The 27,244-nt window shown below is 43.9% G+C and overlaps 1 protein-coding gene across 3 annotated transcripts in view; it reads left to right on the top strand.

Annotated features, from left to right (window-relative positions):
* The window catches only part of LYPLA2 (lysophospholipase 2), a 69,545-nt gene that overhangs the window by 21,418 nt on the left and 20,883 nt on the right, over positions 1–27,244 (top strand). For all 3 annotated transcript variants that reach the window (XM_085648314.1, XM_085648313.1, XM_085648315.1), the window contains exons 7-9: positions 10,579–10,652; positions 10,946–11,047; positions 11,436–11,612. In XM_085648314.1, the coding sequence (XP_085504440.1) occupies positions 10,579–10,652; positions 10,946–11,047; positions 11,436–11,612 (353 nt within the window). The remainder of the gene's footprint in view (positions 1–10,578; positions 10,653–10,945; positions 11,048–11,435; positions 11,613–27,244) is intronic.

Genomic DNA, 27,244 nt, shown 5'->3' with positions numbered 1-27,244 from the left:
GTTAAAACAGAACATCACAGGGGAATAACCTCACGAACGTCCCAATAAAACGTGTCACGTTTGGCCAATGAAGTGTCCGGGGTTAGGCCGTCTCTAAACCAATGCATGCTTCAGATGTGAGTACCTCTAGACGGTTCGACTCTATTTGTTCTGTTGTGAACAGACTTCTTCATGTAGCTCTTTCCAAGAAGTCCAGGGATTAAGGTGGAAGTGGCATTATATAGAGCCCCTTTAAAATGAAGGCAAGCTGAGATTAAAGAGACTTATGGGAATCGGTAATGGCTGCATGTTACCATAAATATTCTAAATTGTTTTGGCACACTGTAATTGTATTAAGTCGAATAACAGACATAGCTTGAGTTTGGGAATCCATGTTTCTGCTGATTGTTGGCTGATGCGCTTCCAAAGCATGTACTCCTTAGGAGTCTAATAGCATGAGTGTTGGCTCTAAAGTTGAAGCTATTGATATATAATTTAATCATCAGGATGTTGTTCTTGCCTTGATGTTAAGCTCGCCTGGCTAGCTTCCAGAACCAGATGGTGTACCTATGGACCTATTTAAGTCAAGTATCCCTTTCTGGGCTCCTTAGTTTACTAAAGTGTTCAACAGTATCAGTAAACTAGATTTCCCAGTTTGTGGGCTACATCAACAATTATTCCTATTTTTTAGGAAGGGCAGCCGAGCTGAACCTTGCTGTTGTAGCCTATGTCTTTTATAGATTATACGTCAATAGTGGTGGGCTGGTTTCTTTGTATTACATTTTCGGAATGGGTTAATAACCAAATTCTGTTTTAAGTCCAGTATGGTTTTCACAAAGGCTTTGATCCCGTGGAGCAATGCCCAAATTTCCATCTTATTATTGGTAAATATACCATGGCTAAAGAATTCCCAGTCTACCTGTCCTTCACAAACCTTCCCTGCGCATTTACCCAGTAAATAGGTGTAAGCCCTGGATGCATTTAGCCCAGACCGATGTTGCTATTCCCATTACATATCTGTTTTACACTCCAATCTCTCAACATCTTAGATTTGGTCACAACCGTAAGCTCACAGATTCTTTTAAAATAGAAATAGTGTGTGCTAAGGTTGTGTATTTGCCCTTATTTTTATTTTGTATAGCAATAACTTCAATTCCTTTTTATTTAAATGTGCAAGTGATAGATTCAAGACCTATACAGCTCTTTTATCAACCAGTGATGCTTTTTTAACGGTCCGAACACCCAACAGCCTTAAGATTTTGGTAGAAGCCTTTATTCTCCTTTATCGAAGATTTTTTTAGACCTTGAAACAAATTTAACCAAATCGTGTGTTCTGACTTGTGGTTCTAATAGTGGTTGGATGTGCAGTGTCTAACAGAGCGCTGATGCAAATTCCCCAGTTTTCATACTTGAGAGTAGTATTTAATTCCAGAAATACTTGGTTATCTGGTATTGCCGCTAGACTTCAAATATTCTGCCAGTTGATAGGTGCCATTTTTAATCTTGCATCCAATTTTAGACAGTAAACCTGTAGCCACTGTCCTCAACTGTGCGGGTACACAGATCCCAAGATTTCGCAATTGGAGGAGAATACTTTTTGCGCCTGCTTGTGCTCTTTACCAATGAGCTCTCCACACTACTATTACCACGAGGAGCTAGGTTTACAAAATGCTCAAGATGTTATAAAGTTTGCTCCCCTTTTACTCTGGATTTGAATATGGAGAAGTCCAAGGCAGTTCCAACTCATAATGTTATTTTAGATTGCATAAATGTGACGAGAGTATGTAGACTCCATGGTTATTTTGATATAAATAAATGGAAATGAAGAATTTTGGTAGGGTGTCATTATTTACGAATCCTCTTAAAATGAAGACCTCTGACAAATCTTAGTTAAAGATCTTTTTTATTGAGTGCATATCACTTGGTAAAGAGTCTTCTGAGTTATTCAAACCATCCATTAGACAAAGTTATTAACCAAATATGTAATGGAATAAAACCATATATGTAGCTTCCTTGGGTATCTAGTATTGCCGCTAGGCTTCATACAAGTACCTTTTAAAGATCTCTCATCACGATTTTGTGTTCAAAGTGCATGTCCTCTTTGATGTTTTGCAGCGTGAATCTTCTCTGGATTCACATACTGTGCATTATTCTGCCATCTAGTGATTGTGTCTGTAACTCTACTCTTGTAGTAGTCTCTTTTCTCTTTCTTCTCTTTTTAGGTCTCGGTCGGCGTGGGCTGCGCATGTGCAGTCTCGCTGGCGAGATTTAATGATTTAGAGGTAATTCTGTAAAGGGCTTCAAGCACTGTCCCTCTTTCCCATTGGCTAGCGTCACCGTTTATGCTAAACGGTGGCCAGCCATTGGGCAAGAGCACTTTGTGACGTAGACTTTTCCATTTTTCGACCGGCCTACTTGGACGGGCTCGTCCGCTTTCCGGCTGAAGTAAAAGGTTTCCTATCTTTATCGGGCCATGTGTTTAAACACATGGCCCCATAAAGACAAGAAATCGCTTACAACAGAAGGAGAGCAGGCCGCATGTTTATTTTTGCATCGCACTTTAAAGTGAGAGCGCGATGCAAAAATAAACAGTGGCTGACTGGCGAGCACTTTTTTTTGCGTGCGTTCTTTCATTGTTTTTTCCTCTCATGACGTCTTCGCGTCTGTTTTGTAACCAAAGATGCTGATCGTTAATTCTCCAATTGCTTGCTGAAAATTAATTTTGGAGCTTTCATCATACGTCTTGTTTGCTTTCTTTGCAGGCCCTTTCTTTCCATCTCTCACCCCGCCCTCTTTTGTTAAATTCCTCTCACTCATTCCTTCCCGCCTTACCTCTTTCTTTCCATTTTTTTTCTTTCCTTTTCCTTCTTGTTCGGTTCTGTAATATGCCTCTTTCTGTTTTCGATAGGAACACTCATCATCGCAACAGTTATATTAACGATATTTATTCCGCTATCAAAAACGATACCATCAAGAAGCGCAGCAGTATTAATACTAATAATACTTGTGTAATGTACCTAGTGCTTATGTAGAGCGCTACGATGCCTTCGGACCGAGTTGGCACTCAGTAAAAAAGAATAATAACACTATCAACAAATATAATGGTAGGAACACGGTTGCGAGATGCCACATGGTTCCGGGCTCCTTGATGTCAGCTCACCCTTCTATCCCACTAACCACCACCCCCTCACTCACCCCCGTGTCCACCCTTCACCCGCAGTCAGGGGGTTCATTGCCTCGACCGCTGCTCTGGATCCCAGCTGTTGCGCAGCCTGTCCCTTTCAGACCGAATTACACGCACAATATTGATTATTAAACTAATGGGGGGGGTGGGGAGGTCTGGACAAGTAGGGGCGGGGCAATAAAGGCTGCAGAGGGTACAAGCCGCCGCCCCTGAGCCTGGAACGAACCTAGCACATAACAACAAAACATTACGATGCAGAGATCCCCGAGACCTGCACCCCAGGGGCTTTTATTATTATTTTTATTATTTTTTAATGGACGGGAAGGAGGTGACTAAAGAGATGCTACACTGTGTGTGAAGCAAGGTCCCACACCATCGGGCGCTTCTCGTGCTCCAAGCAGGTTAAATACAGCTCACTTCATGCCCCCGCGCTGCAGGCTCAGACTCCATCTTAGATGACTACCAGTGTGAACTCAATCCCACACGGTATTAGTGACGTTGCACAGTGCTCTTTGACTGACAACCAGCGTGCCTCGAGGCAGAGGCTCTACACTGTATGTGAAGCGAGGTCCCACACCATCGGGCGCTTCTCGTGCTCCAAGCAGGTTAAAGACGGCAAGTACAGAATCTTAATAGCACAACAATTGTAATTCGGGATTGAGGCAAACTACTGTCTCATAGTGCAGACACTGTTGACTGGGTGTGAAATTCACAGTGAGTGATGCACCAAAAAAGAATCGCAGTCTAAGCATTTCAAGGAATACAAAAGGGAGTCCTTTTTTTATTTTTATTTTTTTAAACAATCAAGATAAGAGTGGCACCCCGTCATTTGCAGGGGTTCTAAAATTAACGAGTGCTTATTCTGTGCCCGATTAAGAGTTGAAATGAGGTATAACGTTTTAACAGTGCATGTCACACTGCATTTCAAGCAGTGTAACCAGCGCTTGCTCGCCATTTGCTCCGGCACATTGCGGCGCCAGCTTTCGACTACCAGCAAATATATATATATATATGATACTGTTGTGGGCACAACTGGCCGTTGGTGGGGGAGGGGCCTTAGGGTTTTCATCCTGCTATCCTGTTTCACTTCTAAGCAGAAGGATGAGCTACCTCCTGCCAAATGATGACCTGACTCCTAATTGGCTGCTGCGGTAGAAGATCACGCAGTGATAGGGCAGATACAGTTCTCTACTGTGCCTCACACTAGATGAAATACTTATGCACTTTGGCTGCTAAAATGGGGTGCATTCTCTCTTTTCCTCAGGCATCCGGTTAGTATACAAACAAGCATTAAAAATGCAATAGGTCTCGCCTTGTAATAAGGTAAAGCCATTTGTTTTGCTATACAATAACATTAGCAAAGCAAATGGCTTTAACTTATTCAAAGGCGAGACCAGTTGCATTTTCAATGCTTGTTTTTGATGTGGTTGGGGGTGCCAAAATTCCTCACCATTTGGTGCTTATTCCAGTTCCTCATGATATCAGACACCCTCCCCGGAATCCTCTGCTCATGATCAACGTCTGTTTTTTTCCTTCCAGGTGATTGTCCATTTACTATTCCTTTCTCTTGATTGTATCTTATGTTTGTCACTGTTTACTTTGCCTCGCCTCACTTCCTGGAACTTGGGCAACTTCCTCCATTCTCTGACCAACAGGGCGGTGCACGTTTGGCGTCCGTCCAACGTACTGGCGATAGCTGCTGAAACTCTTTACTCACGATCTGCAGCCCTATTCTCTTGTCGCTCTCTCAATGTCCGATTTTAATCCGTGTGGACAACCTATTTTACCATCCGATATCTTGCACTGCTGCGACGAGGGCTTTAGAATCTTCTTCTCCTTTTCTAATAGGATAAATATGTCCGTAAGGAACAATAGTGCCAGGTTCTATTGATAGGGAGCAATACTAACTCATTTTAGGGGGAAGTGAGTATATTTTAGCCTTTCCAAAAACTGGAGAAACGGCATGAGATTAGACTTCAGGAACTGGACCTCAAGTTAATGCTGTAGCATGAACAGTTTGATTTACTTTAGGAGTCTTCTATTCTCTCTTTGGAATATTATTTTTAGGGGCCCAAACCATATGAATGAACGTTCCATAGACTCCACTATCTGACAATGCACGTGCATCAACAACTTCCCATTCGTTCATTCTCATTCTCATGAAACACATGATTGTGACCTGCCTTCCCTTTCTCAGGAAATGATTAGTTTCTTCCAAGATTCCTTTGAGGACTTTTGGGATCAATCTGAATTATAAGGTTCACCATCACCACAGTATGAACTCAACCTGGCTTTGCTCAGCATCCTTCTCATTCTCAGTCAAAGATTGCTTTGCTGCCCCAATTTTTATGAGCTGTTGAAGCAATGGTTTAACTCAAATTTTTTGTCTGCCAGATAAATATTCTCTAATAGAATTGGAAAGAAATAGAATACTTCCCGCTGGACTTCATTTCTTTTCATCTTTCCTGTAATAAATCTTCAATTAGCTGCACTAAGTCAGCAACTTCAGAAAAAGAAGTACAGTATCACAAACAAATCAACTCCTCCTTAATGTCTTAATGATCAAAAAATAGCCAAATGAGTTCTTTCAAGCTATGTAACTCAGACGTTTATTGGTCACAGAACTCAAAATATCTATTCGACCTTGCTGAATATTGCACAACTCTTCTTCAGTGAAAGGATCTTGATCAGGGCATTCAAACATCGTAAACTCAAGTAAGAAGGTATCAGAAGTGGGCAAACATGCATTCAAAGTTGTTGCTAGAGGAGTTAGCCAAGCCAAAGCAGATTCAGTAAGGCAACTGCTTAAGTAACCCACATTTAATTTGTGTTGATTGAACTGAGCAGGGTCAAAAGCATTTTGCACTGTAAGAGAATCCAAAAATTCTCTTTAACAGTCCCCAGAAAAAATGGGGCACTTAAAAGAGCTACTGTGATATCAGTGAACCTTAAAACCTTGGTCAGCCTTAATGCCTCATTTTTAGGTCTCGCCTAGCGTTGCTGTGCACATGCGCTGCTCACTCGGTGAGGTTTATTGCTAATGAGGAGTTTGGGAAAAGGGCTTTAAGGGCTTTAAGCCCCGCCCCTTATTTCCATTGGCTGGAGTAAGATAAGTGTTCACAACAGCTGTGAAGCAGGCACGGAGCTCAGAGGCTCACGGGGAGGACAAGGGATTCCGGCAGACTCTGGGTGCTTGCACTTTCTATTTGAGATCTCTCTTCCCGGATGAATCCTTGTTTTATTTTTTGTTAGGTTGAAACACATCTGGGGGGTGATCCATTCCACTTCTCACACCAGAAAGGGGTTTATTCCAGCCTTCACAGAGCATGTGAGAAGCGGAGGCCCGAGAGGCCTCCCACGGCCTCAGTGACTCCCATACAATCATTGGGACGGAGCTGCTGGTGAAAAAGTGTGGCCCCCTCGGCGATCCGTAGGTGTGGAGCGCCAAGAAGGATAACTTTTCAGAGGGGGTGGGATGTGAAGTACCACACATTCAAGCCCCTGCCCCTACTGAGCGGGCTGCAGGCGATGGTCACGTGGGCCTGTTTGTCGTGTTTTTTAAAAACGGATGACAAGGGTGAGAGGCTTGAAAAGGGCCACTTTAATGAACTGCCTTGCACCAGTGCAGCACCAACCCCCCACCCCACCCCACCTTCTCTAGATCCTGGGGCGGCAGACCGAGAGCAGCAGGGAGGGAGGGGGCAGAGAGCAGCAGCATAAAGCACCTCCCCTCCTGAGGGAGCAGGGTGATAATACAGAGTGAAAAAGTGCCGCTCACCACACAATGGGCCTATTATGGAGCGGAGTGGCTCCGCTGACTTTGTGGAGAGCTTTAAATGTGTCAACAGGGCACCGAGGCTCTTCAAGCGCCCAGCACGGGTGGGATATTTTATCTGGCGCTATATATACACTGAGAGGCTGTAGGTAGGGGGAAGGGGCGTGCTTTATACCAGCAACGGGCCATGGGGACGTGACAGTCCTGGAAAAGTCAGGAGTTTGTGATTAGATCATCCCAAAACGAGCATCTCTTGAGAGTGAGGCAGAGATGTCACAGGCCGAGGCGCCATGTGTGGCGGAAGTCCATCCTTCACAGCACTGCATAAAACAACCGTGCCAAGGCCTGCTTGGTGGCCAAACTCTTCCTACTGTGACCAAAAATATACTATTTAAAGCTTTTCCAGTTCAAGTGGTCTAGCTGCTAACTAAAATAAATGAAAAAAAATATTGATGACTTATACCTCCCCCCCCCCCTTGCCCCCCGTGACTCTAAATATATCAGTATGCCCCCCCCCACACACACATTCTCAGGCGAGAGGCCAGCTTCATGACCTCTCCCTAACCCCAACGATTCTAAATATATCCGTATGCCCCCCCACATCCCACGGGTGAGAGGCCACCTTCATGAAGGGGTATATTGAGATGGAGGGTTAGCTACTTGAGCCTTGTTATGCTAGTTCCTGAGAAAGGTGCATATCGTAAGCAAACCTATGGAGTCATGGGAATCTCAATCTGTCTAGGAATGAATGCTGTGAAAGCCTGTTTTCCTTCTTGATTGTTCTCAGAAAGGGCGGGTCCTCCCAGTAGTATAGTGGCACAGTGCACTTAATAACACGTGTGAATAGTTTCAAGTGTTTGGAGCCTTGCTTGTCTACTTCTGCTGCAATGCTGCCAAAGAGGTTGTTGGCATTTATTTGTTACCTCCTAATTGTGACCTTCTTCAGTGAACACTTGCAGAGATAATTTAACGTAAAGCATTCTTGAATGGCAACAAGTGAAGAGATTTAATTTTCGATAGCTTTGTGACTACATTGTCGAAGGCTGTGTAGTGTACGAGCGTCTGAATTCTGCTTGCCCTGTAAGCAGTTGTGCATGTATTCAGGAAGTCAAATAGAGGCACTACAAGCACAATTGACTTTGTCCAAGACAAGAGCCAAAATGAAAGAAACGGACTTGAACCACATTGGAAATTTCAGGTGCCATTGGCAGATTACATTTTCTCCAGTAGGGTTAGTAAGGAAATGCCACAAAGGTTGTGATCCCATCATTCCACTTTTGAGAGGATTAATATTTAAGTTGTTACATTCTATCCAATGGTCAAGGAGTGGTGGAAAAGGACCTATAATGCCTGTCTACACTTGATTTTTGAAGAGTGACAATCCTACAAAATGTATCTGCTTAACCAGTGTCAGAATAGAGGCATTAAAATAAGTGTGAACAAGTTAGAGAACTCTCAAACACAAGTAATGACACCAGTGAAAGATGGAAAGGCGCTAAGAGGGCGTTGTGAATATTTGTAATCTGTGGAGGGAGCTGTTGAAAGGTGCAAGGGTATGAAACCTTGCCAAAAGAATCAATGTTTAGGACAGTGGTATTGAAGACTGCAGACGTTGTTATTGTTAGTTGTCATTTTTAGTTCATCCCCTGATCTACCATTGGTATGGCATTGCAGCACACTCAGTAATCCAGAGATAGCTTTATACATTTTTCTAAGGTTTCCATCAGACTGAAATCTGATTTTGATTTGTAGAGCTGGGGATCAAAGTTCTTTGCTTCTGTCTAGTGAGTATGTCAACCCTCGTGAGTTGTGGGTTTGAAGGGCTGGGCCTTCTCATTCCATGTACATTGCTCAGTAGATGTTTAGGTAGATTGTGGAAGCATGTGTTATTGAACACCTTAGTGACCTGTTAGCTGCATATTTGGGCAGTGATGGGTGCATGTTCAGGGTTCTATACATTCTGTTAGAAAGATGTACCTACTAATATTAGGCCTCTAATGCTGTTGCCTTCAACTTACATTGAAGATGGAGGTAAAGACAGACTCTCACTCTGTGCCTTGTACTGTCCTGAAAATTGTGTGTACAGGATATAGCAATTTGGTTGTTTGGGGAAAAACCTTCTGTACCATTGTAAAACTGGGTTTACATAGCTTGGTTGGATATGGCTAGTTTGTAATTGGTCTACAGTTTGGTATATCAGATAGGCCTACACCTTAGTGACCTGTTAGCTGCATATTTGGGCAGTGATGGGTGCATGTTCAGGGTTCTATACATTCTGTTAGAAAGATGTACCTACTAATATTAGGCCTCTAATGCTGTTGCCTTCAACTTACATTGAAGATGGAGGTAAAGACAGACTCTCACTCTGTGCCTTGTACTGTCCTGAAAATTGTGTGTACAGGATATAGCAATTTGGTTGTTTGGGGAAAAACCTTCTGTACCATTGTAAAACTGGGTTTACATAGCTTGGTTGGATATGGCTAGTTTGTAATTGGTCTACAGTTTGGTATATCAGATAGGCCTACTTGCTGTTTCTTCAGTAAACGGATTACTACTTACTTTTTGAGTTGTCTGCCTTTTTGAGTTTGCCGCCTGGCATTTGATCAAGATCTTTACTTATTTGTTCATTTCAGACCTTTTTGTATTGACTGATCAGTGAAGCTCTTGCAATGTTGTCCTATTCACAGAGGGATTTGAAGATGTTCCATAAAAAAAATATTGGTTTTTGCTTCCTTTTTTTCCAGAAGCAAGTTTCTTTCGAAATGCAATAGAGTTACATTATTTGTATAGCATTGTGTTGAAAAGTGACAGATGGTTTTGCTATTTGGACGTGGGATACCAATGTTGTTCTGTAACACCCCCCACAAGAGGAGCAGTTGTTCATTTAGCACTACAGAATGTGGAAGAGGCTGATGAATGGCAGCTGAAGCTGACCTTACTCTCATGACTTCAAAGTTGTACCAATTATTAAATTAGAGCTAATGCTTTCCTACTGGGAAAGTTGACTTGAAAATTGTGTTTGAATGATGGATAACTGTTGGAACAGACTTTGAGTGTGGTTCTCCTGCACGTTGGGTGGCTTATGCCTGGCCCTTTATTTCAGAAGTTCACATCATATAGGAGGAGAACACTTTTATGTCCATTAGGCAATACCATTATGATTGCCACTTTGAAATTAACACCAAATTAGAACAAGAGGTCGCATAATCATCTTTTTGAAGGACGGCTGAGGCTGACGACAAAGGTTTCAGGTAGTCTTGCTGGGCTAGAAAACGTAGGAAACGGTCAGCCCCAGACACATGTTTGTTACTAACATGTTTTGATCCAGTTGCTTTGGAGGCCCAGGGAGAGCTGGTCATTTCTTTTACATCAATAAGATAACTGTTTTTTGTCAGGTTCTGGAGCCACCGTCACTCCTAGATAGTTCCTTCTTGGTTGCAGTGGTAGATATGCTTAGATCCATTAGTATAATGGCCACACATCAGATGACTGCAAATGAAGTAACTTCAGGCACCTAGTGTGGAAATGATTCTGAATACCTCGCTTCACTTTTCTGTATCTAAACTATTAGGTTTTCAAGCAACACTTGTCCATTTTGGGATGAGTCCTTCACTGGTAACTTTTTTTTTTTTTATTGCAGTCAAAGCGATTATTGAGCATGAGGTGAAGAATGGGATCCCAGCCAGTCGCATTATACTAGGAGGATTTTCACAGGTAACAATGTGGTGTAACTGTCACACACTCTCCTTCCAAAGCCCACCCCCTTCTCCCTCACACCAAGGAGTTATTCGAGAGAATGTCCCTAATCATGTGGAAATCACTTAAATTTGAATTGTAACTCTGGGACTCAACTGAAAGGATGCGGAACACATCTTCCTTCACTCCAATTGGGATATGGTGTGGGGAACCAGTACTTCAACCGGGTGGGTTCGGCGTGTGTTGCCTTGAACACATCATTTTATGTGCAAAATACTTTCTTTTGCTTTTATCCTTTTCTTGTATTATAGGGAGGGGCTCTTTCATTGTACACAGCTCTCACCTGCCCACACAAGCTTTGCGCAGTTGTAGGGCTCAGCTGCTGGCTGCCTCTTCACCAAACATTTCCTCAGGTAAGTATTCCTTCTTGCTTACAGATGGGTAAGCACATTTTGTGATACTGGAGCGTACAAGGGTGATCCATAAAAAAAGGGTGCAAGTCTGAGAATGAAGGTGTGTGGAATGGGATATGAAATGAAGAAGTAGGAGGAAAGTGTGATGTCCTAAAAAGAAAAAAACATTAGCAAAACTACCGTCGCTGAGTATGCTCTGTGTGAAGAGCTCTGCAGAGAGTAAGTAGTAGATTGTGTCTCAAGGTTCATCCAACTAGAGCTTGTCATGCTGCTGTGCGCCCCGGAGATAATCAACTGTAGGCCCTCGGAGTAAGCTGCATGTGTGCACAGCACATTCTGAACCTGTACAGTTGAGTTGCTTACACTCCTGTGGTCATCTTTTCTTTAGGCTGCTGGCAATGGTGTGAACAAGGACATTCCCATCCTGCAGTGTCACGGAGAGATGGACCCCATGATTCCAGTTCGCTTTGGAGCCCTAACTTCTGAAAAGCTCAAGTGTGTTGTAAATCCCTCAAAAGTGCAGTTTAAAACCTACCCTGGACTGATGCACAGCTCTTGTACCCAGGTCAGTGAAAGTTTGCACAAGCACATTAAGTACAGAGCACAGCTGTCTTTTGCATGCCGCATTGTTTCAGAATTTCACTGGACCTATATATAACAACTAAGCAAACAAAAAGGAGCTTAGAGTGTAGTGAGTGATGCACGTGTCAGGCAGGCTATTGCGTGTCTATCTCCTAAATGCTGCAAAGGCTCTGTTTGGCAGGAATGAGTGTACTCCCCACTTGTATGCTACAATTTGTCGATATCGGGCAGCAGAACCTTTACATAACACAAAGCTTCTGTGTCGGGCACAATTGAGCGTTTGTCTGGTGCATGCAGTTGGGGTTCCATGCATGCATTTAGAGTACACCTATCTCCTGAAGGCTGTAGGAGGTCCATGTGAGTCAGTGTGTATTGTTGCAAACTGCTCTGCCCTACCCCTTTCTTATTTTGTTCACCACCACCTTTTATTTTTGTTGCATGGTTTTAGGATAACACCTGCATTGGGAATAGTACATGTGCAGATGCATATGACTGCATAGGTTCTGATGAAGCTTCTAGATTCTGTTGCTGTGCAAATACCCATGTTTGTTGGTGCTGCGTTGACCCACATAGTGATTAAATATATAGTGATCTGTCTCATCAGTGGTGCTGAATTGTGGATACACGTTAGATGCTTAGATATATAAATTGCATTTATATAGCGCTTACCACCCCTGACGAGGAATTGAAGCGTTGTTTCGCGAGCAGCATGCTACTCCGGAACTCAAAGTTGATTAGTGATGGATTAGTATGGGGAACTTTCAGTTGTTAAGTTGAGCGGTTGACATGTGAGTTAGTTAGTAAGATTGAATAGGATAAAGGAGGGATAGAAGAAGAGCCTAGAAAGTGTTATTTAGGAGATCATAGTAGTAAAATAAGGTTTGGAATGACGCAAACAACGGATAGAGGAGGGAAGGGTCTAGAAAGGGTTATTAGGGAGGTCATAGCAGTACAATGAGTAGAGGTAGAGGATATATTGCAAGAGGGATAGGATGAGACACACAGAGTAGTGAATTGGAGAAAGTTGAAGGTTTTTTTTTTCTACTGTAGGAGTGTGTGTGTGTATGTGTGTGTATATACACACACACACAGAAAGGTAAACATGCATCTGGAAAATAATAAAGCGGTATCAAGTTGTAATATATAAAGCCCCAGTACATGTATGGATAAATAATTAGACACTCCAGCTTTCACGTGTTGCTGTGCATAAAGATAATTTATTTGTGTTTTTTACATTTGTTTATTTATATTTGTTTTATATTTTCACGAATATTTCAATAGTGAAGAACTTATAGATACAATTGTTATGATCGTATTGGCATATTGTGGTAGATAAAATACAAACAGAAACCCATAAGCATATAATTAAATAACATATGTAAACTATTCGGTGACCTATATACATGTTTTTTTTTAAAAATTTTATAATCAAATTTATCAGCATTTGAGAAAAACAAGACCTAGAGACAGCATGGGCGTGCACAATGTATCGAAGTCCATCACCAGTAGACAACAGGAGACTCGGCCTGAATATAAGGCCCTCAAACAAGCCATTTCATGGGAAAAAGCAATGTAGCGAGACCGAAGAAAGACATGCACAGTATTCAAAACAGCAAATTAAGCCACTTGCCCCAAACCTTTTCAAATTTTTCAGGACATCCCCGGGCCTCAAAGACTGGTTCCTCTTGGACCGCGCACCAATCCACCCCTCGTCGCCACTTACGTACGGTAGGAGGTTTGGCCTGTGACCAGGCCGCTGCAATATCTTGCTTTTCCACTGCAACCGCAGTGCCCAAGAAGCGTTTGTCAGCTCTAGAGCCGTCCAGACCATCAAATACTCCCCGGAGAAGGCGCAAGGGATCATGGGGGACCAGCCATCCCAAAGTCTGCGTGAGCTCCGATTCCACACCCGCCCAGAATGAATCGAGAACAGGGCACAGCTAGAACATGTGATAAAAATCAGCCGGGGCATGTACAGTCTGGGGAGGAGCGTAGTCTTGCCCTGTACAGGCGCGCGGGGTAAGGTTTGCCGTGTGAAGGTAATAAAGTTGGATGAGACATAATTTAGAGGAGGTCGTCAGTTTTGGGAGCCATGAGAGCGTCTTGTCCGTCTGCTTCCTCCAGGGGACCCAGCCATTCCTCCCAGCGGGTGTGCAGCGAGTCTTGGGTTCGGGGGGTCATAGTTCACAAGGGGGTGGTAGATCCGTGACACCCCCCATCTACCCAAGTTCCCCATCTTGACCTGGGCTTCTAGCAGACTGAATTCAGGAAGTGAGGTGTCTGGTGGGAAGTGCATAGTGAGGGCGTGTCGGAGCTGCAAGTACTTATAAAATCGGGTGGTGTGAAGGGAGTGGCGTTGCTGCAGGTTGGAGAAGGCAGATATGTGGTCCCCTACCCAGATGTCCCCAAGGAGTGAAATTCCGATCCCACTGCCGAAAGCCCTGCAGGGTCGATGCCTCACCTATATACATGTTAATCATGGAATATATCTATATATCTATATATCAACCAAAGTGCTGCTCTTCCTCGTAAAATAACAGCATGCCGTGGACTCAAAATATTGCAAAAAGCAGTCTTTTTATTTTCAGCTTGGCAACAACTCTACGCGTTTCAGAGCTTACACTGCTTGGTCACTTGGTTGCCAAGCTGAAAATAAAATCGCCGCTTATTGCAATATTTTGAGTCCACGGCATGCTGTTATTTTACGAGGAAGAGCAGCGCTTTGGTTGATTGATTTGCACCCGCCACCCCTTCGTGGAGGCTCCGGTAAGGCGTCCTTGTTTTGCTGTGGGAATAATAAATATATATTATATTTCTATAAAGAAATGCACTTGTATGTGCCAGTCTATTCTGTTGAAAGACAGATGTTGAGCTGTTTAATTACATAGCTGTCCATATGCCCATCTCCACTCTTGAAAGGTTGAGACACAAATAGCTTCTTACATAAGGCAGGCTCTAGTGTTTTCTCTGTAGCATTGACATGGAAAAACAAGAGGGCCCAAATGTAATGGTGACATTGTGGTGGATCTGGTAATGGAAGGTAGTGTTGCAGCACAGGGAGTTGTAGGCAGGGGCAATTTATAGTAGGCAGTGTAACCCATATTGATGGAGCAAGACTTTGAAAGCTACATGATGAAGTCAAATATTTATATGTGACGCTGGATCCGGCGGAGTTCTTTCGGCGCAATTTAAGCCCCCCGATGGATCGCCTCAAGCGGGATGTGCTTCACTGGGGAGCGCTGCCACTGACTCTGTTGGGGGGAGCGGCGCTCTTCAAAATGATGGCTCTGCCGCGTTTCCTATATGTACTTGAAAACACGCCATACCCGGTGCCGCCGGCCTACTTCCGCGCGATAGCAACGCAAGTCTCCAGCCTGTTGTGGGGTAACAAGCCGGCACGCATTGCGCAAACCAAACTAGTTCGTGGGTGGTACGACGGGGGAATTGCGCTCCCGGATATCCAGCTCTATTATTGGGCATACCAGCTGAAGGTGATTAACCAATGGCTCCACGCGCCACAGTCTGATCCGGCGTTTAGGGCAGACAGAGACATACTAGGTGAGAGGGGTATGCTGTCCCCTTTATATGATGGACGATTGGCACCGAAGCTGATCGGCCCTTTGCGACAGACGGTGTCTATCTGGCACGCAGCACAGGCTAAACTCGGGTGGCGGGGAGTACTGACTCAACTCACACCTCTGTGGGATGCTAAGCAACTGGGGCGGCTGAGGGGTAGCAAAGGATTCGATGCCTGGGATTCCATCGGCATTTCGGTAGTGGGCGACATGTGGCACAGGGGGGGCAATCGTTCAGTTCACGCGACTGCAGCAGCAATATGAGCTCGCTCCCTCGGAGTGGTTCAGATACACTCAGATTAAACACGCCCTGATGTCGCATCTGACACCCGGGCAGGAGGTTCCGGAGTCATCCCCGCTGGAAGACAGGTTGCTGACGGAGTATATGCCCAAGAAGGCTACGTCCCTCACATACCGCAAGCTCATTAATAATCTGACGGACCCCATGGAGCCCCTGCGGGAGAGGTGGGCAGAGGAGGTAGGGGAATTTGATGACCCGGAATGGCGCAAGACGCTGGCCTCGCCGCGAGAGGCGGGTATCCCCTCAAGGCTGCGCCTGGTGCAGCTTCGGATCCTGCACCGCTCGTACTACACCGGACAGTTACTGCACAAAATGAGTAGAGCAACACATCCCTTCTGCTTGCGTGGTTGTGGGGAGGTGGGGACCTTTTACCACACTATCTGGGACTGCCCAATCATCCGAGATTTCTGGAGACGAGTGATGAGGACGATGTCACAGGTGTGCGGAGTGTCATTGGTGCCTGAACCCTGGCGATGCTTGTTAAATGTGTGGGAGCCCAATGACCTCAATCGGCAGGCGCAGAACTGGGTGACACTGGGGATCATCACGGCTAAAAGGAACATAGCCCAAAAATGGGGGGCGGAGAGGGGACCAACACTGACCGCATGGAGTAGGGACATGGATGCAGCAATGTTTGCGGAACACTCTGTGTTTATCAGGCGGGGGTGCCCCCGAAAGTGGGACAAGGTTTGGGGGGCTTGGAACAAATTCAGAGGGGAAATATGCAACCCTCCACCACTGTCACAAGATGAATCTTCGGACTCGGACTGAGGGGGAGGCTCCGGGGATGAAGGGGTCAGAGACTGTTGCCGGCTATGCGGCACTGTGCTGGTCTGGGATCCACTTATGTATTGCCAAATGGTGTATGTTATTGACAGACATGATGGGATGTGTGCTGTTCCAAGTGTCTTGTTGGTTTGCTTACAAGAAAATTTATAAAAATGTCTTAAAAAAAAAATATATATATTTATGTGATTACATCGCAAACCCACATCAGGGAACACTATCCTGCATAGCAGCAGCTTCCACCCAAAACATACAATTGAAAGTATTCCGTACGGTGAAATGTTGCGTGTACGCAGGATATGCAGCAAACATGACGACCTAAACATAGCACAGCAAGAATGTAAATCTAGATTTTTAGGTAGAGGCTATGGTCAAAAGGTGATAGATCATGCAATTGCCCGTACTAAAACAGTGACTAGAAGTGACCTACTGTTCAAACCCTCACACAATAAGATCAGACAAGCAAACACCAGTGAAAATACAGTCAACAATCCCAGGTTAATTCTAACATACAATAACCAAAGAAATTGGATTAGGAATATAATCAAAAGTAATTGGCACCTTATGTTAAGTGATCCAGTCATTGGTGACAAAATGCCAGCTTCCCCCACCATCACCTTCAGAAAAGCATGTAGTACCAGTGATCACCTAGTCCGTAGCAGCCCTGAAGTTCCCACTAACCCCAACTGGCTGACCAAACGTAAAGGTTTTGTGAGGTGTGCAGCATGCAAGGCATGTAAATATATTGAAAGCAAAACCACGTAACACTCGCCTTTCAATGACAAACCTACTCTCATCAGTAAGTTTTTAACGTGCAAATCTGAGTTTGCGGTTTACATATTAGAATGCTCTTGTGGATTGAGATATATCGGCTGCACACGTCTCCAGGTCCACAAGAGGATATTACAACATCTCCGGTCAATTACCAACAACGATAGTTCCTATCCGGTAGCCCATCACTTCAACGAAACACACAATAAAGATTTGAATCCGTTGAAGTACTATATAATAGATAATGTCCCCCTATTAAGACGGGGAGGCAATACTCTGGCGACTGGAAACAAAATCTATTCTAGAACTAGACCGTAAGAATCCGCACGATTTGAATACTACTGAAGATTTGTACACCTGGCTCTAATATGAATACTCCGAATACTGAATATAACTCTGTAAATACATCATGATATTTTAATCTGCCCCTCCTCCTTGATATAATGCCTGGTGTTTTTACTAGGAGTACCATGGGCTCATGGTACACAGTAGTCACTTTATTGAACAAAGAATAAAAATGTTTGTTAAAAAACAGCACATTAGCACTTTTATAGCACACTTTGCACATGTCATGTACTGTACTATGAACTTCATCACAATTATATAAGTGGATCCAATATAAGCACAGGTTTAATATAGCAAACACAATATGCAGATATGGATTACCCATCAATAATACAACAGTGGCGTCAACAGCTAAAGTTGCGACATAATTGGAATTTTAATTATGTGTCATTTGTATGTTATTTTGTATAAAAAAAAATGTATTTTACAATTTTACTGTTTTTAGGAAAGTAGCAAATTTGCACATCATTGAATTATTGAAAATGTAATATCAATCAGATCATGCATTGTGCTGATATAACCTGCATGAAGGCTCGGATACAACATTACCGGGAGATATGTGGCTTTTTAACTTGTGTGTTAATGGATGTAATAACATAGTGGGATATTTATTAATATTTATGAATGTTCCGTAAAGGTATTTATTTATTTAGATGAAGTTTCCAAATATATATACTGAGATTCATGACGAATGCAAAGTAGAATAACAGAGGAACAACATGTTAGTCTGTCTTTTATATTTACTATCGCCAGTAATCACTGTCACTTTAAAAATCGGGGAAAAATGTGAGCATGTCATGTGATCAAGGGCTCTGGGTAGCCCGAAACGCGTCATGGCGGCAAGAAGCAACAAATAAATACCTGCAAGCACTAATTAATTGGAATCCGTTCCATTCTTTTATGAGGAAATACAAGGAGTATCTCTCTATCTGTGTATATATATATATATATATATATATATATATGTATATATATATATTACACACACACACACACACACAGATGTATACATGTATACGTGTGTGTATATATATATTTGTGTTTCTATAGGAAATACATTTTTTGGGTTGCGTATGTCACATTACCACGGATGTGGCGGCAGCCAGCTTAAGACTTGGGACCCAGTATTGAGCCCTAAAGGGTGCAGGGGAATACCCTGACCCCCTATGCCGTGGGGGGGGGGGGGGTCGTTTTGTCAATTCTTTTTCATTTTTATTTTTGCGCAAATTCTCAGAGGATCTGTGGTAAAAAAATTAAAAAGTTGTTTCCATAAAATACCTCCCGGGTTGGGGTTGGGACTGGGGACTGTGTGCAAAGGTTAGGGAAAGGGGTTGCGTCGCCGCCCTCCCTAAGCCTCTAAGAGGTGCAGGGGCCCTGTCATAAATAAAGGGGAGAGTGTGTGTGGACCTCTCCCCTAGCCGTAAAGGCCCCGGGGACCCCAGTCCATGGCTCCAAAAACACATTAGGGGGGGCATGTGGGCCCCCCCTTGTCCCTAAAAAGGCCCCAGGAACCCCATTCTCCACAAGGCTGCATATCAATAGATTGGAAGGGAAGCCGTGCGGCTCCCTTCCCAGAGCTGTTCAATGGCCTCTGGGACCCCATCCTCCGGGGCCAGCTCAAGTATGGTTACCTGGTTTCTTCAACTCCCAGGACACGGTCTATTTCCCTGCCTTGGAGCACAGGCGAGGAAAGTAAAATTGTCTCCCACAGGGTGGTAGCACAAAGCTGATACCACCTGATGGGAAAACAAAACTGTTCGAGGCATATGAGCTGCAGAATATATACTTGTGCATAGATTGCTATCTGGTGTTGGGCTCGGATGTTTGCACTTTGTTGTTGTATTGGAAGAAGTTCTTTGTAGTCACGAGATAATTGACTTCTCCTTAGGACTATAGTGCGCATGGGCATCAACTCCATCCTCAGTTTTTTTCCGCCATCGGGTTCGGATGTAACTTGCTGCGCTCTGGGTCGGTGTCGTACTCGATCCCCTTTCGATGCGCAATCCCTCACAGCTCTACAGTATTGTTTCGATAGCGTTCCCCTTTGACGCGCATCCAAAAATTCATCAAGACCTTCGATTCCGGTCGTCGACGTGGGCCGTTGGGCCTATCTGCGCCATCAGGCCCTGCAGTCAATGGAAAGAACTCCATTTAAAAAATGCCCCATGTGTGGTGCTGAATTCCTACACACTGATCTCCACGAGGTCTGTAACCTTTGCCTCTCTCCAGAACAGGAGGACAAAGATGGCGAGGCCTGTGCTTTCGTCAGATCAAAGAAGACCATGTGTGATCGCCAGGCTCGACGTCACATAATGTCTCCATCTACTACCTCGGCGCCGCACGACATCTTCGATGCAGGACCGATGTTCCAACAGAACAAGAACCGGAGGATAAAGACATCATTGTCTCCAAGGCCGACGAATCGGATGCCGAGGATCAGCCGGTTACTCCAGGTCAACGGATCGTGAGTACCGACATCCCTGCCCCATCTAAAACAAAAGATGAGGCTCAGGTAACACCTTCGGCTCTGGTCGACACCGAGATAATACTTCAGATGCCCCGCCCTCGGGCCCTGCTCCGAAGCCCAAAGAAAAGCCTTCAGGCAGCTCGGGACAGAGTCAGCCACGTACCGGTACCGAAAAACAATCCAGGGCACCGAAACAAAAGCCCTACACAAACACAGTGCCATGCCCTGTTACATCGGCACCGAAGACTGCTTTGACGCCGAGCCTTTCGGTACCGAAACACACCGAGGACAAGCCCTAGGAACTGAAGAAAAACCATAAATCTTCGGAGCCGAAAAAGATTTCGGACTCAAACTCCACCAAAGCATAAGGAGACCAAGACCCCTCCTAAAGCTACAGAGACTAAATCAAGGCACCAATTGGAACCAAAATCATTGGTGCCAAAAAAAGACAATGGCTGCAAAGAACTGTTTCAACCAGATTCTGTGGATCCGAAACAAACAACCCTACACATTGTCCCTTTTACAGGTCATATAACAACAATACCACGTAAAAATAGGAAATTGGACACCTTAGAAGTACCTGAGGTACCTTTAAAGAAGAGAGACATAGGAACTTCACCTTTCAGACCTTCCTCTCCATCTCCAAATCTTCCAACGATACCACTTTCTCCCACACTCTCCACTGCTTCCTTCTTCACCTGCACCACAAGATGATGAGGATGATTTTGGGGATGCGGATAAAGACCCAAAAGGGGATAATGATGATGATGACATACACAGTATCCCACCACCTGACCCTTGGGACGATTATAATAATGTCCCAAATGTACCTGAACCAGACTTCTACTCATCTAAACCATCCCCTCCAGACGACAACATAGGTTTTGCACAACTAATAAATAGAGCTGCCAAATATCATGGGGTAGCGTTACACTCGAACCCTTTGGAGGAAGATTTTTAATTAGAGACTTTTACACATCACAAAAGTCAACAAGTACTTTACCTATGTTAAAAGGTATGATTAAACCTGCACCTGATGTGTTTAAAGACCCCGTCAGGGCTAGAGTTCTCAATCCCAGGGTTGATAAAAAGTATAAACCAGATCCAAATGATCCAGCTTGTTTCAAAGGGCAACTCCCTTTAGCACTACTCCCTGGTAGTGTCAAATGCCCCTAAACGGGCAAATTCCCAAACATGTGATGCCCCTCCTCCGGATAAAGAATATAAATTGTTGGACGCATCTGGTAAACAGGTTGCGTCACAGGCAGCAAATTTCTTTTTTTTTTTTTTTAAATATTTTTATTGTATTTTCATAAGTACACAAACAAACAATACAGTCATGGCTTTCAGTCTAAGATACAATTAAACTAGTTATTGCTTCTCATATGCAAAAACATATTCAATAACATTAAGAAAAAGTAACGTGGCTAATTAATCCATTTCTCCACCGGAGCCCATATCTTAGAAGCAAGCTCCCGCCTCCGCCTACCCTTTATTGAATAGACTGAAGATTCAAGTTTATGGATAGCAAGCAGTCTAGTTCTCCAGTTAATAAATGTCAGGGCTTCAGGAGAAAGCCATTGTGAAGTTATACATAAACGAATCGTGGACATAGCAATGACCAAAAACGCAGACGTATACCATGAATTGCCCAAAGATACTACCCCATCATAGCCCATTATCACCATCTCAGGTGTCAAGGTACATTGAATCTTTAACATAAAATTAATAAAACGTTCTATATCTGATATGAATTCAATCAATTTAGGACAAGAAAAAAACATATGGCTTGCATTTGCTGCGTATAACCCACACCTTGAGCAATGGTTCCCTTTACTACTACCCCATTTTGCAATTCTTGCAGGTGTATAATAAAGATCGAACATTGACATATAACTTTGAGTCCGAAGACTACCGGAGACCAAAACTTTACTTGCGAACTCCAAAGCCGGGTTTAAATCCATACCCGTCTTCCCTAATTTATCTGCCCACCTTGACCCTTGTGCACATAGATCATCCAGTAGGCTAGATAGTAAATGCTGATATATCATACCTATTTTGGCTTTCTTCCGAATGAGTTCAAAAATCTCTATTTTATCGAATAGTAATGGATTTCCTACAAGCTGTGCAAACAAAACACTTCCAACCTGAAGGTATTTAAAAAAATCATGAGGATAGAGCTGATATTTATCCTTCAAGCCTGAAAAAGATAGCAGTTGCCCATCCCCCACCAAATCTCCAATAACCTGAACTCCTTGTACTTGCCATCTAGACATTACCAGATCTTGGCAAATGGAGGGTGAAAAAAGTCGGGATGCTTTAAAAGGAGTATATACGTTAAACTGGTGAATGGACAATTTCCGCCGAATTCGCTGCCAGATTAGGAACATGGCATTAATTACCTTGAATCTAGTTTTTTAAAAGTAACTCTGTTCTAGAATTTTAACCAGAATACCCTCAGCCGCAGTGCCTAAACCAATCTCAAAAATAGTAGGATAATTACATAGCGAAACTTTGAATCTATTACCTAGAAGCGGCACTCCCAAAGTCTGTACTATTGCAGATCAATAATACAGCACCAGATTAGGTACTGCCCAACCGCCTCGATTCAAAGGAAGGCACATCCACTTGGCAGCCCTGCGAGAGCGCTTATACCCCCACAGAAACCTATAGATGATCCTATCTGCCTTAGCCAAACTGCTTTGAGATATTACTAAAGGAATTGTCCTAAAGAGATATAAGAACTTTGGCAATATAAGCATTTTAAGAACACTACATCGGCCGTAAAGAGACAAATGTAAATGATCCAATCGTTTAAGTTTAGTATTTACTGTGTCTATAACCGGAAGAATATTTAAATCCGGAATAGCATCGACTGCCGCTGAAATTCTTACCCCAAGATACGTTGCTTCCCTAACTATTAAAGTCCCAGAGTATGACATATCTGTCGTTTGAACAACCTGGGTCTTAGCCACATTTAACTTATACCCAGACACTGAGCCAAATTGTGCTGCAGACACGTTAAGTACCTGAAGTGCAGAGGAGACATCCGACGTTAACACAACAATGTCGTCTGCATAGGCAAGGGCTCGATACTCTGTGGTGCCAACTCTTATAGGTACTATACTCCTATCCCCCTTCAATTTTACTTAGAAACGGATCAATATATAGGGCGAACAATAAGGGGGAACACGGACACCCCTGTCGAGTGCCCCTACTAATATTAAAATAATCGGTCATCTGGCCCGAAATACGAAGTGCTGCCTCTGGAGAGATATACAGTGCCTGAACAGCGTGGATAAATTCAGTACTAAAGCCCTTCCACCTGAGCACGGCCCACAAGAACCCCCAGGAGACCCTGTCGAACGCTTTCTCAGCGTCCAACAGGATCACCCCGAGGGGAGAAGCCGTGGCCTGTGCCCAATCCAATAGTGCAATGACACGCCGAACATGGTCTGCAGTGTCACGACCAGGAATAAATCCATGTTGGCGCAGGGATACTAATGGGACTATTACCTCGACTAGTCTAGTGGCTAATATTTTCGAAAATATTTTGGAATCGCTGTTAATAAGAGAAATTGGCCGAAAAGATGATGGGCACAACTCTGGCTTACCTTTTTTTTTTGAACAAGACAATCGTAGTCTGCCGCCATGAGTCAGGGACCATTCCTTTCTGAGCAGCCCTAAAAACAGCAAGGAGGTCTTGCCGAATCTCTGTAAAAAAAAACTTGTAGAACTCGAGAGGCACAGCGTCTGGGCCTGTAGCCTTGCCATTGGCCAATGCTTTGACCGCTAATACCACCTCCTCCCATGAGATAGGGGCAGATAATAATTCGTTCTGTTCAGGTGATATCTTAGAAGTATTTTGGCTCGATAAAAAGTCCCCAATCTCTGATTCTACCTGGCTGCTCGCAAAGCTCTGCATAGAATTTTAAAAATACTCCATTTACTCCTTCTGGAGTATCCTTAACCATACCATTTTCATCCTGTATTCGCGTGACACGACTCTGTACGCTTTTCTGATGGAGCCTCTTCGCTAAAACCCTTCCCGAATTTTCACCAAATTCAAACATCATGGTACGATATTGTAAATACTTAGCAGCTAAGTCTACGCCGAAAGACTCCAAAAGTTTAGATTTTAATATAGCTACAACTTGCTGGGCGTGTTCTACATCACAGGCATTTTTAATTTTAGAGGCTAGTTCTAATTCTGCTAATCTAAGCTCCTCCATACGACAATTCAATTGCTCTTGCTCTTGCTCTTGCTTCCACCGAAATGAAGAGAAACTTTTAGTCTCTCCGCGAACTGCAGCCTTTAAAGCGTCCCATACCACCTGATCAGAGGCTGTACCTCTTTTAATGTCAAGAAACTCTATTAACCCTTTTCTTATATGTACCTTGTAGGCCTCATCAAACAGAAGTTTCCTTTCGAAAGTCCACTGCCTGGGGGGCTTCCTAATTCGAGGCCAGGAGCACTCAACAATTAATGCATTATGATCAGATAAAGTCCTAGGAGAGACATAGATGGAGGATGCTTCGGCAAGCAGCTCTGATAATTTATTATGTGGGGCAGAGTAATATGTATACCCATCATCCAATTCATTATGTCTGTTCCATAGATCTGCCAACCCATGCTCTTGTACTAAGGCCTGGAGTGCTTTAAACACCTTGGGCTTCCTACCACTATAGTTGCTATCAACTGCCAAGTTAAAGTCACTGAGTAAATTGATATTCAAATCCCCACAGAATAAAAGTGGATAGGGCCAGGCAGCTAATTCTACATTTAGGAATTTAAACACATCGGGGTCGTCGCTATTAGACCCGTAAACCGTACAGATGGTTAATAATCTTTGCCCAACCGAAATCTCAGCTATAATCCATCTGCCGAATTTATCCTCACGAATTTTCCTACAGACCCCTGTCCCACGCTTCATAAGAATAGCCACTCCTCTAATCATAGAGGTCTGTTTGGAGCATACAATTAAATCATACCCTGGCAGCTTCAAACAATCGCGCCTCCCCCAGGGTATATATGTTTCCTGTAAGCATAATAAGTCAACATGCATAGCGTGAACCATCTTAGAAAATAACGCTCGCAGCAAATTTCTGGCGCATTACCAACGCCCAAGCTTTACTGGCCAGGTATGATAGGGAGCATTATGATGAGCTGAAGATGCTCATGCAACATCTTCCAGGACAATAGAAGTCCAAAGCTAACGATCTCGTACAAGAGGGAAAGCTAATTACAAACACCTCTATCAAATGTGCTCTTGATGCAGCGGGCACAGCATCTTGTGCCATCAATACAAGCATCTTACTACGCACTCACGCATGGCTACGCAAATCTGGTTTTAAGCAGGAAGTGCAGTCTACAATTCTTAATCAGCCTTTTGATAAAGATCACTTGTTTGGAGCTACTGTAGACACATCTTTAGAAAAGATGAAAAAAGACACAGAAACAGCTAAGTCCTTACAGTCACCAACTACTAGAGGTTCCTTTTATCCCTCCTTTTATATGAGCGCCTCTAAAACCATTGGGACAGACAGCCCCTCTGCTTCATATAAAAGCGCCACTCCAACTTCCTCTAACAGAGGATGTTTAGAGGGGGTTTCAGAGGGAATAACAAAGGAAGAGGCCATGGGAATTACACACACACACACACCTCCCCTACCACAAAATGGTGACTTTCCTCCATTCCCCCAGACCACTCCACTCCGGTCGGGGGAAGACCTTCACAGTTTCTACCTGTCTGGAATTCCATCACCACAGACTGGTGGGTGAGACAAATTATCTAGTATGGTTATTGCCTGGAACTCCCCTCTACTCCCTCACATATACCTCCCAAACAACGTCCAATGTCCACAGAACATCTAACGCTTCTAAAACCAGAGATTCTCTCTCTTGCAAAAGAATGCAATAGAACCGGTTCCCCTACATCAAGGTACAGGGGTTTACTCCCTCTACTTCCTCATCCTAAAAAAGGACGGTACTCTCAGGCCAGTATTAGACCTCGGACCGTTAAACCTGTACATACAATCCGACCACTTTCATATGGTCACTCTCCAATAGGTCCTCCCACTGCTCCAACAAGGCAATTTCCTTGCCACTCTAGATCTCAAAGACGCCTACTTTCACATTCCTATTCACCCTGCTCACAGGAAATATCTACGGTTTGTACTGGACGGTCAGCACTACCCATTCATAGTCCTCCCATTCGGATTGACTACAGCACCCAGGGTCTTCACAAAATGTCTTGCAGTAGTAGCAGCTCACTTGCGAAGACAACACATTCATGTGTTTCCTTACTTCGACGACTGGCTCATAAAAGCCAAGTCACGCAGCAATTGTGTGCACCACACACACAAAACAATCTAGCTGCTGCACAGCTTAAACCTCACCAAGTCACATCTTCAACAGTCCCACACACAACAGTATATAGGCGCCACAATAGATACTTCAAAAGCCCTTGCATACCCGACTCCAGACAGGATAGCCAGCATGCAAGCTCTCATAACAAAATTACAACCTCAACACTCACTACCAGCTCGAGTGTTCATGCAGCTAATGGGGATGATGGCCTCTTGCATTTTTATCGTACCTTACGCAAGAATCCAAATGTGTCCATTACCGGAATGTTTAGCACATCAGTGGAACCAGGCTCAAGGTCAGCTTACAGATCTGGTGTTGGTGGACAGCCGCACACATCTCTCTCTGCAGTGGTGGAACACACAAAACCTTTCCAAAGGGCGGCCGTTCCTAGACCCGGGTCCACAAATAGTGCTAACAGACGCATCGCTCACCGGCTGAGAAGCTCATCTCTTAAACCATACCATTCAGGGCATGTGAACCCCTCAACAGAAACTGCTCCACATCAATCACCTGGAATTACTGGCGATTTTTCTCGCATTAAAATCATTCCAAATACATCTCGTAGGCAAAGCTGTCCTCGTTCATACGGACAATATGACAGCAATGTACTATGTACAAAAACAGGAGGGCGGGGGGGGAGACACTCTTTACAGCTTTCACGCCTAGCACAAAGCATATGGAGATGGGCCATTCCTCAAAAAATATACCTCTTAGCAGAACATCTCCCAGGGGTACACAATCTAATTGCGGATCTCCTCCGTCAACAGAGACAGTAGATCCACGAATGGGAACTTCATCTGCAAGTTCTTAATCCGTTTTTTCAGATGTGGGGCCAGCCACACACACATCTGTTCACTACACGTTTAAACGCACAATGCCCAAGCTTTGCCTCCAGGTATCCACGCCCATTGTCCAGAGGCAATGCGATATGGATGAACTGGTCAGGCAGATTTGCGTACGTTTTTCTGCCTCTCCCGCTCATTCCATTACTGGTGCGCAA

The sequence above is a fragment of the Triturus cristatus genome, chromosome 3_2 (assembly GCF_964204655.1).
Source record: "Triturus cristatus chromosome 3_2, aTriCri1.1, whole genome shotgun sequence".
NCBI classification, from domain to species: Eukaryota; Metazoa; Chordata; class Amphibia; order Caudata; family Salamandridae; genus Triturus; species Triturus cristatus.
Note: the sequence above shows the minus strand (reverse complement) of the source record. Positions and strands in the feature narration are given on the sequence as shown.